This window comes from Onychomys torridus, chromosome 19 (genome assembly GCF_903995425.1).
Source record: "Onychomys torridus chromosome 19, mOncTor1.1, whole genome shotgun sequence".
Classification (NCBI taxonomy): Eukaryota; Metazoa; Chordata; class Mammalia; order Rodentia; family Cricetidae; genus Onychomys; species Onychomys torridus.
The window spans coordinates 11366849-11383591 of NC_050461.1; the positions used below are offsets into that span (position 1 = coordinate 11366849).

Sequence of the window (16743 nt, forward strand, 5' to 3'; positions counted from 1 at the left end):
TTAGGACAACATGTATAGTTTAGAACATTCAACACTTACTAGTAGTCTTAAAAATTAGTGTGGGAAGCTGGGAATACCAAAAAACTAAATTGTTTGTACAGGTTTAGTATCCCTACTGTAAAAATCTGAAATTTGCAATACTCTAAATTCCAAACATTTTGAGCATTGACATAATAAGTATGAAAATTCCACACTCAATCTACTGTGGGGTCATACTGTCAGGCCGTGTGTTTAAGGTGTGTATGAAACATAAATGAACTGCATGGGTCCTGCCTTAAGATATTTCATTATGTACAAGCAAACATGAAATCTGAAAATTTTCTATCATATGCATTTTGGATGAGGGATACAAATCTGTTACATAAGAGAAAATATTTTATCTTGTTCTTGAGTTTTATAATTAATTACAATTATATTTCAGTATATATGCTTTTACACTGAAACATTTTACACTGCAAAAGCCAAACTAAAAAAGGAAAAAGGGTTACTTCAAATGCATAAAATTATAAAAATAAAGGAATAAAGCATATTTATTACAACAAAAAATTTACTGTCTAAAGTCTTACTAAAAATGTTTAGGTAGGTTTTTTTTAAACATGAGTGAACTAAAGGATTAATATATAGCAACAGGCCGTGGTTTACAGTAGGTGTCAGAGAAGCAATCGAGTTCAAAGAAACAGAAATAATGACACAGGACAAGAAATAGGATTCAAGAGGGAATCAATTAAAGAATCCTTTTGGATTGTTAAAGAGATATCTACAATGCTATTCAAGAAAATCTGTTACAGATCTGCCACAAGACAGATGTAAAACCCTAAAATTAGCACATAGAAAATTAGGACAACAATTCTATCACTGCTAGGTAATAATTTTTTAATATTTTATTTATTTTTTATTTTATGTGCATTGGTGTTTTGTCTGTGTGTATGACTGTGTGAGGGTCCCCTGGTCCCCTGGAACTGGATTTACAATTGTGAGCTGCCATATGAGTGCTGGGAATTGAACCCAGGTCCTTTGGAAGAGCAGTCGGTGCTCTTAACCGCTAAGCCATCTCTCCCGCCCCTAGGTAATCATTTTTAAAATGCAGCTTGTATTTTTTCTAGTAATTCGTCTTATTGTAGTTTTAAGTACCAGGAAAGAAGTTTCTTCACTATAAAGAGTTTAAAGAACTGCTGAAAAGTCAAATTAGTCATGAAGCTTTTGCGTGTGCCAAACAGCACACACAAATGAAACCATCAGTGATGCAAAGTAAGACAGAACAAAGTGGGAAACAAACTGTTCGTGGCCGATGAGACAAAAATAAGTACACAGAACTAAAACATTTGAAAACAAAATTTCAAAATGTCCTATTTTCTTCATATAGTTTTATGTTCAAAGATATCCTATCAGTTTAATACCAGCTTTGGGAGAAAGAACATTACTGTACCAAATGAGCACACTGTGAGCTACATTACAACCTCAGAAATGCTTTTTAAATTTTTTAAAGGAATAATCAAGGAACTAACCATATATCAATAATCTGTATCAAATAAATGAGAAATTACTTCAAGTTTCAATAAAATGTATGTAGATCGGTGCCATAACAAATTCTAAAAGAAACCTCAATAAATTTAAAAAGTTTTAAAAAAAAAGATACAAAATACTGGCTTTCAACCATATTCTACTATATCACTTAAGAATTACTATTTGGGTTTTTTGTTTTGTTTTTGTTTTTGTTTTTAATGCTGCTGAGTAAAATTAATTGTGGAGAAAAGGTCTGGTAATCTTAAAAATGTTTAAAACTACACTAAATTACTCAAAACATGCAAATCTGTCTGCTCATATAGTTCTGAATTCTCTCTTAAACAGAGTCCAGAAGAGTCAAGTTCTTCACATCAGCAGGTGACAAGCATTTCTGCCATTTCTTCAATAGCCCCCTGAAATCTTTCATAACCTCTGGATACCTATTTGGTAGTATTATTATTTTTTCCACAATGGCTACATTTTATTCATCTTTCTTTTATGTGATCAGTGAGAAAGTAATAATCTAGTCACTCTACTGTCTAAATGGTTGGTTAAGGAAAAGGACTGACTGAAAAGATGAAGCCATGTTTGTGTTAACACACAACTGTATATACAATGTGAAATAGCAAGACTCGATACAATATTCTGAACAATTATAATTGATAAAGTATTTTTCTACCTATGCTATACAATCTGATCATCTAAAAAATAGTCCTTTAAAAGATGGCTCTATTTCTTGACTGTAATGTCAAAAAACAGTCTCACAATAGAAACAAATCTAGAAGAGGAAAAAAAATAGACAAGATATTTTTGAAAATTTTAAATCAGAGACTTTTAAGGATAAACTCTCCAAATAATATATGTCCATGCTAGATCTTTTCTTTCCATTCTTGTCCCAAATATTCAGGTATAATTTCATCAGAATGTGTTTTAAAGGTGCATTTAACACACACACACACACCAAAATTTTTAAAATCACTATTTAAAATAAAGAACATTTACTGTAAGAACAACTCAATTCATAGATATGAGTCAATTTCCCTAACACATGAAGAACATCTCAGAATCAACACTTCCAACAGGAAAATGAGCAAAAGAGAAATAGTGTGTTTTAAAAATAAACACATGGACTGGGGATGTAGCTCAGTTGGCAAAGTGCTTGCCTAGCATTCACAAAGCTCCAGGTTTGATGCTCAGTATCACATAAACCAGGTATAGAGGTGAATACGTGTAATCCCAGCACTAAGGAAGTCAGGGCAGGAGGATCAAGGTCAAGATCATTCTCAACTAACAGTGACAACCTCTGTATTACAATGTTTATAATTTAAAGAATTCTAGTAGAACATTTTTTAAAATGTGGTACACAAGATATATATGGTATAAGGTCATTTCAAAAATTAATGTAATTACTTGCTTTTTCAGGTCTCTGTTTAAGGCAGACAGGTAAGAAACTCAGATGAATACAGTAGTTTTACTCCACCTATTGCTTATCTAGTAATACCCTATTATACAGTTAGTGGACAATGTAGGTATTTGTGAATGTGATGCAGAAACAAGAATAGAATAAAAGTAAGTAATAGAAAGAATTAAGTTTACCTGAACCATCAAATATACTATTTATGTAAACACCTCCAGCTGAAGGTATAGCTCAGAAACAGAATACTTGTCAATCATACACGGGGTTCAATCCCTAACATTTTTAAAATTAAAAAAAAAAACCTACTACTTATTTAGCAAAGGGCATGATGTCATACTGTCAGCAAGTGGCCCTTTGGAAAATGAGCCAGCCAGCAGCAGTACAACCGATTATGATAATGCCCTAATTAGCCACACGTCCTAAGGAAACCCCAGGACGATCCCTGCGATCTGTTTTGGACCATCAAACAAGAAAACATACAGAGCTTGTCTCTACTTGCTGCTTCTGGAAGCTCTGGCGTTATCTTCAGGTCAAGAGTCACGGCTAGCCTGCTAGAAACTTAGGTTCCATGGCACCCTAGCTAACAGCCAGCAACAATTCCAGACCAAATAAAACTATTCTAGACAAACCACCTGACCTATCCACTGATGGCAAACATATAAACAAGCCCACAGAGAAGCAGCAATAGAGAAGCTTAACTAACCGGGACCCAGAACCAGAGGTTAACACAGCTATTTCTTGACAACAGGAAATTTAGGGAGGGTTGGTGGACAGCAAAAGTTAGTAAAAGTGGGTACAAAAATAAAACTTTTGATCAAATAAAATTCTTACTTTACTTTTCTGCTTTTAAGTTCCACAGAGAGAATACAGTTGTTCCCACTATCTGTGTAGGACCGGTCCAGAGTGCCCATTCTTCTACTCAGATATTAAGTGTCTTATATGAAATGGAGTGATAGCTGCATATAACCTATCAATAGCACCCCATGTGTTGTAAATAATCTCTGGGTTACTTACAGCACCAAATACAATATGAATGCTAAGCAAAGCAAATAGTTGCAATACTCAACTGTTTAAGACGCAATAACAAGAAGAAACAAGTCTGTACACAATACAGTGCAGATGCAACTGGGCTTTCCCCTCAAATACTTTCTGAGATTGGGACATAAAACCTATAGATATGAAGGTCTGACTGTCGATTCACATACTACTTCCTTAATTATACTAAACTTATAAAAATATTTTCTATTAAATTAACTGTAAAGTTCAATTTCCTTATGAAACATTTACATAAAGTAATTCAGTCTAAATGATCACACAACGTTAAGAATAGATAGAACCACCTAGGAAAAAAACGGATCAATATGGTAGTGCACTATTACTGTGACTAAGAATATGCTCCCAGTCACTGTCATTTACTGACAATAACTATTAATATTTTCTGAAAGATCTCATCTTTTGCTTTTCTGCTTCCTTGGTCTAGATGAGCAATAACCTAAGACATGGTCTCTCATTTGATCTCACATGCTATGAGGCAAACATGCTACAAACTTAGTCAGTTAGCCTCTTCACATCTCATTTTTCTCAAGTGTAAAATGGAGAAAACAGTATTTTTCTTATAAAGACTAAATTACTTGGAAAATGGTATACAACAAAGCTAAAAAAATGGCCCAACACCTGTAACTAAAAATATAAATTAAAGTATTTAGCTAACATATGCTTTCTATTTTAAAAACCTTAAACCTAATCAATCAAAATACGATACATTAACTTGGAAGATCTTTATGACTTTGTGTGGGGTGGGGGGAGCTAACAGAAGTTATTTAAAAAAAAAAAAAAAAACCCTGAGGAAATATATTTACAAAATATATGGTGAAGACAATTGAAGCACTAGAGAATAATGAATCATCTGGACTATACTCCACAATCTTAAATAGGTTTTTAAAAAAGAGGCCTCATTTTTTTGTATGTGTATTATAAATTCACCAAAGGCAAAAACAAGTAAAGCAATAAATCCCTTTTGACAAGTCACCTTTGCTGAGACATCTGGCATATGCTTTTAATATGTTCTATCATAATTTATGTATTTTTTAAGCACTACTAATGACTTTGGAAAATCAGGCTCCGCAGCATTGGGAGAACTAGTTACTCCTTAACCAATGGCTTATCACTGCTCCCTTTCAAGGAAAGAGCAGACATGGACATTGTCCTGCCCTACATAAAACAAGGGTTTGTTTTGTTTTGTTTTTAAAGTTATGCCTGGATGGGGTGATTATAAAAATTGGCCAACTTTTAAAAGGTGTTTTAAATACATAATTATCTCATCCATAGACATGAGTCATTGACCAAGTATAAAGAACCTACCCACAATGTGCAAGTCATCTACTTTACACTAATGTGAGGAATACATAAATGGTACAAAATGTTACATTTTCCATTTCACTTCAAATTAAACATTTTAAAGAGCACTTAGTACACAAGAGGCAACAAGGAAGATTCTAGAGACAAGTATAAAAAAGGGCAACATTATGCTATTATATGGCAGACATTTGCTGGTTATTTTATTCAGTAATAGTCCTGTGAGGCAGAAATCATTAAAACTTGTTTTACAGAGAAGGACGTAAGGCACATAGAAGTAAAATAACTTGCCCAGGGTATCTCAGCACAGAAGGCAGTGGGATGGAGGAGTTATTGGGGGGTGAGGGGTACACCTGAGGATAATGCTGCCTGCTTCTACAAACAATGTTTAATACAGTAAGTCCTTTAATAGAGTGTGGGAAAGGGCCAGGACTTAGAAAACCAAGGAGATAAGCTTTGGGAGTGGTCAAAGGAGCCAGAGGCTTAAAGAGTTTGATATCTGAGTTGTTACTTTTAAGGATGAGTACCAACTTCAATGCCAAGGATCACCCCACCCCCCTCACCCCCAATATATTAACCAAAATAAATTACTTACTTGAAATTGAGAAAAACAATTTTGAGAGTAATCTTCCTCAGATATATTATTCCATAGTTTTAAAACAAATAATATGATGACAGTTTAATTTTTAGGTTGCTTTTATGTGGCTTGTCTTGGTTTTTATTCTGAAATGAAATTTAGATTAGTCATTTTCTTGTTCTGAGAAACTAGGAGTATGCCAACATGTTTTAACTTTACATTCTTTCACATAGCAACATGTATTCTTACTTACAAAGCCATCTCTTTCACATCTTAAACAAATCTAATTTAATATATAAATTACTTTTAAGTGTAAATATATGTATATGCAAACTAAAATACTTTTAATTCTTGTTACACTTTCTTGGCAATTGTAAGAAGTGTAAGACAAATAGAAAACTTTTACAAGCTGTTAAATATTAGACAAGGCATTTCTGAGGTAACACTTTTTGTTTGTTTATATAATTAATGTTCCCTGAACCCAAAGAAAATTAAATAATTACCCCTAAAGAAACTGATTTCAAATTCTTATTATTTCCCAAAACTATCATCCAAAATTAAAATAGAATTGGCCAGAAAGTATATATAATTTTCCATTGACAATGACTATCCATTTGCTTCCGAAATCACTGTTAAACATATATTCAATTTCTGCTGCAGAAAACAGTCCAGTTTCCCAATAATAATTAAGCAACTAGTTTTCATTTAAACAAATTGAAATATTTACAAGTCTATAAGAACCAGAAGCAACACAGGATCATCTGGAAATCTTCAAAGTATAATTTTTTTAAAACCACCAAAAGGTTAAAGGATTGTAACTGGGAGTCTTAATCTTACTAATAGTATGTTTTGGTCCCCTAAATGCATCTACATCATGTTTGGATAGTGGGTATCTTTCTGATTGCCTAAGATACCCATCTCCATATTATTTATATTTGAATGGCAATTACAAGGTAACATAATTGTATTCAAAGTTCACTGTATCTTCACTCCTATAATTTTCTCTTTAATATCACTATGATATTAAAATAGCAACTAGGTACCAAGTAACACACACTCCAAAGCATATCACATATCACACTCATTAAATTTATAAGCATTTGAGACAACTGGAGCTAATATTAGGCAACCTACCCTATTTAAATGCAACCTACTTAAACTATAATCATTTTTTACTTCATATTAACTGAACGCATTCTAATCCAATGAAAAGCAAGAGGAAAATGCACACCAGCAAAGGAATCTGAGAAGTCTAATATATTTTTAATTGTGTACGATTTTAAGACTGATATTCATTTCTAACTGTCCTAAATCTTATCTTTATTTATGCAAGTTTTACTTATTATTCTTAAAGAACAATCATCTCTCTCTCTCACATACACACACACAAACTTACTCAAATCTATTCTACAATTATATTCTCTTCTAGACACAGTAGGCCTTTAAAGAGTTCTAAACTATATACATGAAATTAGTAATTCTACCAAAGTTCCATATTTCATCTTTTGATTGTCAACATTATCTTCCTACAATATCCCCTCAAATTTGAGGGAGTAAGGGCCAATGTGAAGCAGTAAAAGCTGTCCAGATTCCGTGTTCAAATCTACCCCCATAGCAATCAACTACTGGACACAGCCTGAAGCTGCTGCCTGTCTAAAATTCATGTGTGTGAATATGTGTGTATATATATACACACATATATATTCCAACATACAAAGTTTTAAATATTCATACATATATACATATAAAAAATAAGACAAGAATGGTCTTTCTCCACCCTCACATTGTTACTGGTTTTTAACTCCTTGGACAACAGAAGAAAGCATAGAGTTGCATGACAGTTAGTGAATATATATGTGTACACATATAACATATATTATATATATATGTTAAGATTTAAAGTATTATAGTATTATTTGATATATACGATGAAAAATTCATAACACATGAATTCTCAATTCAAAATTCTTCACATCAAGAAGGATTTTTTTTTAAGGGGATGTATATATTCTATTAGTTACCTTGCAGCAAGCTAAAATGGTCTATCAAACGCACATGGTAAGCAGGATTGAGATTTGGACCTAGAGGTGGTCTTTCCCCTCCCCATCTCTGCCTCCTTGTCATTATCAGTGAGATGCACGTTGCACTGGATGGCATGCTCCTCAGGTACTTTGAATACAAGTTCAGAGCAGCTCCAAAATCTCTTTTCCTCAAGAAACTGCTATGGCTGATAGCTGAAGTCATTCCAATTAGAAAGCACCTCCATTACTGTACTTCAAATATCAAAAAATTATTACTCACCCTGGTGTTTATAGGTACCCCCAAAAGCCTCTATTTCACTAGGGCCACCCTCCACTGAGCCGTGCCCATCAATTAAAGGCTCTGGATTAGAAGATCTCTAACAACACTTAACATTAAACAGTATTGTAGCAATCATGTTGCAGCTGTTTACAGCAATTATTAGGAACTTTTCCTTTTGTCCTGCTTTACTAATTCTAAGACTAGAACTTTAACCAGTTCTACTCACTGGAGGCAATTACTATCACCAAATTTTCCTCTCTCCAAAGAGAACAGTACATATGCATTACATTATGTTTCTCTATCTAAAACATACTCCAGTCTTTCACCTTTCATTTCCTGTTTCCTCTTACGACATGGCATCACTGATGTACATACAGTACTGCATCACACTGCAGCCACAGATATTCTTACATTTTGACACATGCAAAATGTAAAACATAAAAATCCTTGAGTAGAATTGCTAACTTACAATAAAAGTACACTTTTAACTGAAAATTTCCAAACTGCTCTACATAGAGCATGAATACTTTCTAATCCTACCAACAATGTATGAGACTGGAATTTTCTTTCTTCACTATTCTCAACTTATCCTAAATAGCTTTGTAAATATAACAGCGGATGGACTATGTTATAGCTATAATTATAACTTTATAAGAAATACTATATACATGTAGCAGTTTTCACATGAAGTCTCTTTGTTCACTCCTCAATTGGCAGGAGCTATTCATTAGAAATTGGTCTTTCTCAAAGGTACAAATGAGTTCACTAGCCCATTACCTTTTAGTTTATTATCTGTCCTCCACACAGAATTTTACATCTGTGTTATAAAATTCAGAATCTAGCTTTAGTGTTTTTTCATAATCCAAAAGGCATTTATCATTCCTGAACTACATCAAAAATTATCATCCTGTTTCTTACTTCACATTTGTTTTTTACTTCTCTGGAAGCCAACTTTTTTTTTTTTTTTTTTTTTGGTCCGGAATAGTAGCCATCTATTTTAAAAATCCTTATTAAATAACCATTCTTTTCCCAACTGGAGGATCAAAGACAGCACCTTTGTTTTAAAGTACTAACATATATGAGCTTATTTCCGAGTTTTACTCTGTTGCATTGTTTTCACGTGTCAAAATCATGCCAGGTTCGTAAACATTTTAAGTCCCGGGCATGGAATTCAGTAGTAGAGTATGTGCCTAGCACTATACAAGCCCAGGTTTTGACCCTCAACACAAGAAAACACACCTTCATATACCCACTCCCACATCCCCACTTTAAAACTGAAATAACTTCACAAACAAATGGGCATACTTTGACTAGAAATTGTTAGTTTTCTTTAATAGAAAAAAGCCTTTGACATTTTCTTAGCTAAGTATAGTCAAGATCAAAACACCATTATGCAATTCTGCACTTTGACGGATATTTGTTTTGGAGAACCTAATGAGACTCATACCTTTTTCTTACTATATTTCTGAAACACACCTAGGAAGCTGGCTTTTTCTTAACAAGCATGTGAACAGTCTTTTACAAACTACGAAGTCAATATATGCTATCTGTAGAAAATCTGAAAAGCACAAAACACAGTTTCTACAAAAAAAATCAACCTTTATATTTCAATTCATTTTTCTGCATTTAAATGACTATTTTGTAAACTGATTTTTTCACAAAATATGATGACAGTATTTTCCACGTTATTACATAATCTAAAGCATGGTTCAGGAATGAATAATATGTTGCTGGAATATGCTCCCTTTATGTATCTAATTCCCAAATGTTAGGTATCTGGGACTATTCTCTGTGATGACTATCATCCACTGACTAATCCTTGCAATGAATGCTTATGTTTCAAGCACTCTGGTAAGCATCGCTCTATAGTGGTGAACAACAACAAAAACATTACTAGCACTTCTGGTGGTTACAATGAGAAAAAACTAAACATTCATCTCCAACATATACAAAATAATAACTACAACAATACTATGAAGGAGCTTTAAATGTCTGTGGGTAGGGAGGGCTTCCCTGAGGAAAGATAACTTGGAGTTTTAGAAGACAGAAAATATTTTACTCACAGAGAACAAGCACAATACCCCCAATGTGGGAGGGAGCACAGCAAGAAAAGGGACTGAAATTATGACAATATGGCAGGACTACAGAGAACAACATGGCAAGAAGAACATGGCTCAGGCCATGGCCGAACAGAAAGGTGGGGCCGGGCAAGACCTTGTGAGATAGGTAGTTGACACCTCATAAGACAAAGAATTTTGTCCATATTCTAAATACAACTGAAAGCTACTAAAGCATAGAGGGGGTGTAAACAGGGTTTCATTTTGAAAAAAAAAAAATCTGATTACAGTGTAGGAATCAGATTACAAGGGGCAGAGTGGATTGGGATAAACCAAGACTAGGAGGCTACCGTAGTAAACCGTTTCAAAAATGTCAGGAGCTTGGAAACTACGATGGTGATGGTCAAAGGGAGATGGATTCAAAATATAATCAGATTTGCCAAAAGATTTATGTTCGTAGATTAAAACCCCTGAAACTAGAATCAATGGGTCAAAAAGGAACATTTCAAGGATTTTGGTATATACACTGCTAAGCTGCCCTAGAGAAAAGTTTTCATTTGTGAATTATCTTGTATCTACACCTCTATCCAAATTTTTAATTTTTTGTTTGTTTGTTTTTCGAGACAGGGTTTCCCTGTGTAGCTTTGCACCTTTTCCTGGAGCTCACGTGGTAGCTCAGGCTGGCCTCGAACTCAGAGATCTGCCTGGCTCTACATCCCAAGTGCTGGGATTAAAGGCGTGCACCACCACTGCCCAGCCCAGATTTTTAATTCTTAAAAAATTTAAAATGATTTAATCCATACTGCCCTCTCAAAGCCTTCCCTGGCCTTCCCTTCTTGCCTTGTCAGGAGGTCATGACACCCTCCTTTTGGGACCCTCACTATCTCGTGCACACATTTCTGTTTCAACATAAACTTTAGTCTATGCTCACTTTCACTTCAATGTCTACCAGCACCTGTCTTCTGTGTTACTGGAGGGTAATGCTGCTTTAACAAAGGCACAGAGTATGCTGATACACACAGGAGCTTCTCCATAGTGTTCCAGAATCAAGAGGGCTCCTGCCTGCTTCTAATTTGCTGATTATGACGTCAGTCAAATATAATACAACTAGTAAAGCTTTCTATTTGGTACTTCAAATATTTATTAAAGTGGCCAATTTTGTTTGTGATTAGTCTAACTAGATCTCTGTGTGCTCCTGAAAATCTCTAATAATCATAACTGAATGTTTTATATGATCTTAAGATATTTTTGAAAGTTTAGCTTAAAAAGTGAACAAGGCTCTCAATCTTTTGAGAATCTGAGTTAAGTGCTATAGTTTTCAAAAATCATAGTCATAAAAATGTAGTTAATAATCTACCAACTTACCAAAACAGGTCATTATAATAGTTCACTACAGCTAGGTTTATAAAATAGAAGAAATCAGTGAAGCCCCTCTACTCATGTAGAATTTCACAATTAGAACCTATGTTTTTAAAAAAAAAGAAAAAAAAGCCATATCTGATTTCATGTACTATCGCCAACATTCTTTAAAAATAGGCGCCAAGTAGGAGGCAAAGTTATAGGAGAGTAGTAGTAAGTCCCTGGCCTTAACCTTGAAGGCAACCAGCTCCCGCTAGTCTGTCTGGCCTACTCTGGTCCAGGACTTGGTTAGTGAACACCTTGCTCTTCTATTGACTGCTACTCTGCATCTCAGCAGGGAAGCTCTTTGAAAGGATAATTAGGTTTCACCTGGTGCTGAGAAAAGGGAGCATCATCTAAGCTCAGCAGGAGGGGAGCTACAGCAAGCAATCAAGCAAGAGTTGAGACTAGGAAACTGGACAGCATCCAGTTCCTCACCTGAGTCAAATCCTCAGCAGGATTTTATGTGAATTCCCGAGTAGTCACACCCACATTCCGATATCAATGAAAAGGCAATATCCCACACTTTAGTCATACTCTTGCTTTTTTCCACTAAGACAAATTACTAGATTGCTGTTATAAAAGGAAAAGACTTTTTTCCCTACAAATGGTAATGTCTGGGACACAGCAGCATCAAAATAATGTTCAATGTTTTTTCGAGACAGGATTTCTCTGTGTAGCTTTGCTCCTTTCCTGGATCTCACTCTGTAGACCAGGCTGGCCTCGAACTCTCAAAGATCTGCTTGCCTCTGCCTCCCAAGCGCTGGGATTAAAGGTGTGAGCCTTTAATGGGCTGTTCAAGACTTTTACAAAATGAGTATAGGGCCAATGAGAAGGCTTAGCTGATAGATAAGAGAACTCACATGGTGGAAGGATTCCCTCTGACCTCCACACATACAACATGGTGCTTGAGTACACACACACACACACACACACACACACACACACACACACAAATAAACGTAAAAATTTTTAATGAGTTTGAAGGAACCAAAGGGTTTTGGTATGGTTTTTTGTTGGTTTGGTTTGGTTTGGTTTTTCTGTGTAGCTTTGGTGCCTGACCTGGATCTCGCTCTCTACACCTGGCTGGCCTCAAACTCAGAGATCCGCCTAGCTCTGCCTCCCGAGTGTTGGGATTAAAGGCGTTCGACACCACACCCGGCCAAAGGGTTTTTTAATAGTAATTCCATCATTCACATGAAAATAAAATAAAGTGACTTCAACTCAAAACACAGAGGCTTTTAAATCCAAGACATTTTCTTTCTTTACACAAAATATGTCCTTAAAACAGGACAACAAAAGTTAACTGGACTGTTTCCTAAAGCAGAAAATTACTTTTCATGCAATAGCAGTATTCCAATCAGTTCAGAATTTATAATTCTTAAATAGCCATTTTGAGAGAAATTTTCTTCTGATGCTATTTTTCAGGATCTTCTTTGAAGCAAATTCTGTTTAAAAAATCTTTTTTCCAAACAAAAATAAATAATTAATGACTTCCAAAATTAACACCTATAAACTGAAAGATGTTTGTGGCACTTCATGAACTTATCAGATGTTACAAATTTTCATTCATGTCTTTGCTTGTTAGTAAAGATATGAACTACCTGCATTTTGTAGTAGTAAATTTGTTTACAATACAAATTCTAGCATTCTGATTTTTTTCCCCCAAGACAAGGTCTCTGTCTAACAGTCCTGGCTGTCCTAGAACTTGCTCTGTAGACCAGGTTGGCCTTGAACTCAGAGATCCACCTACCTCTACCTCCCAAGTGCTGGGATTAAAGGCATGCATCACCACACCAGGCAAGCATTAGATTTTTAATAAAATATTCTGGCCTCTGTATTACATTAATTATTTTCAAGTTTTATTTCTCTACATGGCCTGGACTAGTTTTCTTTGGGAAGAGAACTCAAAAGCAGAAAATTCTGCAGCTTAGTTTTTCTTGAGATTGAATATAATATTAATTCCACTGGGAGTTCCTGACATTAAAAAATGCTTGATTTATGAAAACTGTAGCTGTTGAGTGTATGCCAAGGACTTCATTTTTTTTTCCTTGTTGTGGAAACAAGACTTGTTTTATACTATGTAAGGAATTATTTTATTGTTTTCTCTCTTGACCTCAGCTCCAAGGCATATACCAACTAAGTAAATTATTAACATATATTAATGCACGAATCACTGAGTCCTAAACTGACATTTACATTCATCCATGTGTCATGCTTGAAACAATTTTTTTTTAAGCCTGTGAATTATACCTCTTTCAACCTGATTTCAATCCTTAGCAACTTGAACTTTGGTTTTGCTTGTATGAGAAGTATTTTTTTTTTCTTCATTTATATTATACCTTTCATAGAACACCATAAAAACAGTGGACTTTTTTAAATTAGGGGCTGGCGACCTAGTGTAAGATATTCAGGAAGAAAAGAGATAAATATTTCTTACGAAATAGTTCACATTCCAATATTCAGAAACACAAGTGCATATACCATATACAAATATTACTATTTGTAAAGGATATTCTTTCACAGAATTGTGCTGTTAGTGGAATTCATCTATTTCCACAATCAAAACTTTCCTACATGATACAGTTTTAAAATCACCCAGAGACACATATTTATTGAGTGAGTGTAGCAGGAAAAACAAAACTGTAGCAAAGTAACTCAACCATGGCACCAACTGGAACACCACAACATAGCCTACTAGCATGTTGCTCTACACTTGAAAATCAACTTCACTATCATTCTCTGCAGCTGAAGGGAGAACAGGCAGTGTATTACTCCGAGATTCCGAATCAAAACAAAGACAGCAGCACCACGATGTTTAAAGGGGTAGAAAACCTATCTATCCTCCAGAACACTATAATGCCTCTTATTTTCCAGTCTTCCGGGTCCCGAGGGCTGTGCTCTCCACCAACTGTTAACAGCATTCAAATTCTCTATCTTCCACGGTTCACAAGCGTCAAACTTCCACTATTCCAAAAAGAAGTCTTTTACCAAATCTTATTTATAGCATTGACATTTTTAGCAAAGAGAATTCACATTAAAAGGTAATAGCTTAGAATGGGTGCCTGTATTCTGGAAAGTGTATTATCTTGGGAGTCCACAGACGCGGACTGTAGTAATCAAGATGAATGGCGATGAGGGCGAGGTGCATCAAGTGGGAAATGCTATCTACAATCCCATAGGGCAATACCTTGGTAAGAACATCCTCCTCCAGAATACGGCTTTATCATTTCACGTTAAGAGTTTAAAGCATGTAAAAAGCAAAACTGAAAAATAAAAAACACAAAAACCTTGCATAGGTGGCCACTATCCTATTTGTATTATAAATCCCAACGAGCGTTCCAGAACATAGCTTCTGTCATTCCCACCCCCCCCCCCATTTCTTCAAAATAGTTTTTTTTTTTTAAATCTATTTTTAAAACGCAACCCTACAACCCAGCCTAGAGGCATTCATTGTAAAACGTCCATGATGCTGAGCTTGGCTGTGTTTGCTAACGAATTCACCTCCATTAAGTGTAATATTTTAGGTCGGGCGACACAAACACGTTATCTCCCATCTCCACGGATGCACATTTCCTGAAAGCCTGGCACCTGAGGCTGCCGCTCCGTCCCCGCCAAGGCATGCAACTCTAGGCAGTCGCGACCTGTACTCGCAGCCCAGCCACATGGTCACTTCAATGAGAAAGATGATCTGGCCCCGGGCGCCACTTTCTACAAGCCACAGCATCTCCGGCAGGGGCAGAGGAGAGCGAGGGTGAGAAGCAAGCGGCGGGGAGCGACTGACACCGGGGCTGACACTTCGCCTCTGCTCTCAAAGCCATTTCTAGGACAGGGCACTGGGGAGATGCAGCGAGGGCCCGGGGTCCCATCAGATCAGCCACCGACCTCTAAGGACCCGAGAACTGATGGTGGTGCAGGGGGAACGGGACGAGGCACCGCCGCCGAGCCCACCGAGCCCGCCGAGCCCACCGAGCCAGGGACCTAGCCCGGCCGCCACTCGCACAGTCCCTCCCCGGCGCCCGCTGCCTCTCGGCCGCGGAAAGTGGGGGGTGGGGGTGGGGGAGCCGCAGCGCTCGCACGAACCCACATTTTTTCTCAATTATTATTTTACGCCTCCTGTCACGCGCGGGAGGAGAAAAGGCGAGCCCAGCGAAGAAGAGGGGAGACTCCGCAGCGACCCCGGAGAGGGCCGGCGGCGTGCGCGCGTGTGCGCGGCGGGGAGGGCAGCCCCGGAGCCCCGGCGCCCGCGCTCCCGCCCGCCCGCCCGCCCGCCCGCTCCCGCTTACCTGCCGGGGTCGCTCCGAAGACCCGTACCACCGGCACCTTCTTGACAGGCAGCTGGGTGAGGGGGGACTGGCAGATATCCAGGCCCCGCAGCGGGCTGGCCATGTAGTAGTCGGCAGTCACTATCCTCACAGAAAACATGTTCGCCGCCGCCGCCACCGCCTCCCCTCCACTGGCGACCTGGCAGCGGCGGCAGCAGCGGCGGCGGCTCCGCAGAGGCGAGGCGCCTCCTCCCCCTTTCTCCGTTCGGCTCCCCCTCTTCCCCTCCCCGCGCACGGACGCCCGAGACGAGCGGCGGCGGCGGCGGCGGCGGCGCGCGCGCGCGCGACGGGGGTTTGCTGCGGGGCTGGGGTGTGCTGCTGCCGCCGCCGCCTCCTCCTCCTCCTCCTTCTCCTCCTCTTCCTCCTCCTTCTCAGACGCTCCCGGCCACAGGCAGCGGGAGAGAAGCCCTGGCGCGTTCGTGGGGTCGGGTGGTGCCGCTGGTGCTGTCGCCGCGGCCGCCGCCGCCGGGGATCACACGGGCTCCTCGGTCCCAGGCTGCGGCTCTTGTTGCCATGATGATGATGTCACGGACGCAACCACTGGGGGAGGGGAGGAGGGGTGTGAGTGTGTGTGTGTGTGTGTGTGTGTGTGTGTGTGTGTGTGTGTGCGCGCGCGCGCGCCCCGGTGTTGGGGGGGGGGTGGGGGTGGGGGGGATGACGAGTCGGGGGGTGTCCTCCCCCGGCCTGGAGCGCGCGGCTTAGGAGAAGGGGCTGGCGGGAAGCCGGGGCCGCGCGGCGCGCGCCGAGGAATCGATGATTCGGCCTGTGGGCAGGGTCCTCTGCGGCGGGGCCTGGGGGGGGGGGGGGGGG

The 16743-nt window shown here is 38.3% G+C and overlaps 1 protein-coding gene across 4 annotated transcripts in view; it reads right to left on the bottom strand.

Moving 5' to 3' along the window:
- Positions 1 to 16085, bottom strand: part of Rev3l (REV3 like, DNA directed polymerase zeta catalytic subunit) — a 150716-nt gene extending 134631 nt beyond the window's left edge. For 3 of the 4 annotated variants that reach the window (XM_036169236.1, XM_036169239.1, XM_036169240.1), the window contains exon 1: positions 15895 to 16085. In XM_036169236.1, the coding sequence (XP_036025129.1) occupies positions 15895 to 16033 (139 nt within the window). In that variant the 5' untranslated portion in view covers positions 16034 to 16085. Of the gene's footprint in view, positions 1 to 5870; positions 5999 to 15894 lie in introns of all 4 variants that reach the window. The other variant, XM_036169238.1, reaches the window with a different exon arrangement.
- Between the last annotated feature and the right edge of the window lie 658 nt (positions 16086 to 16743).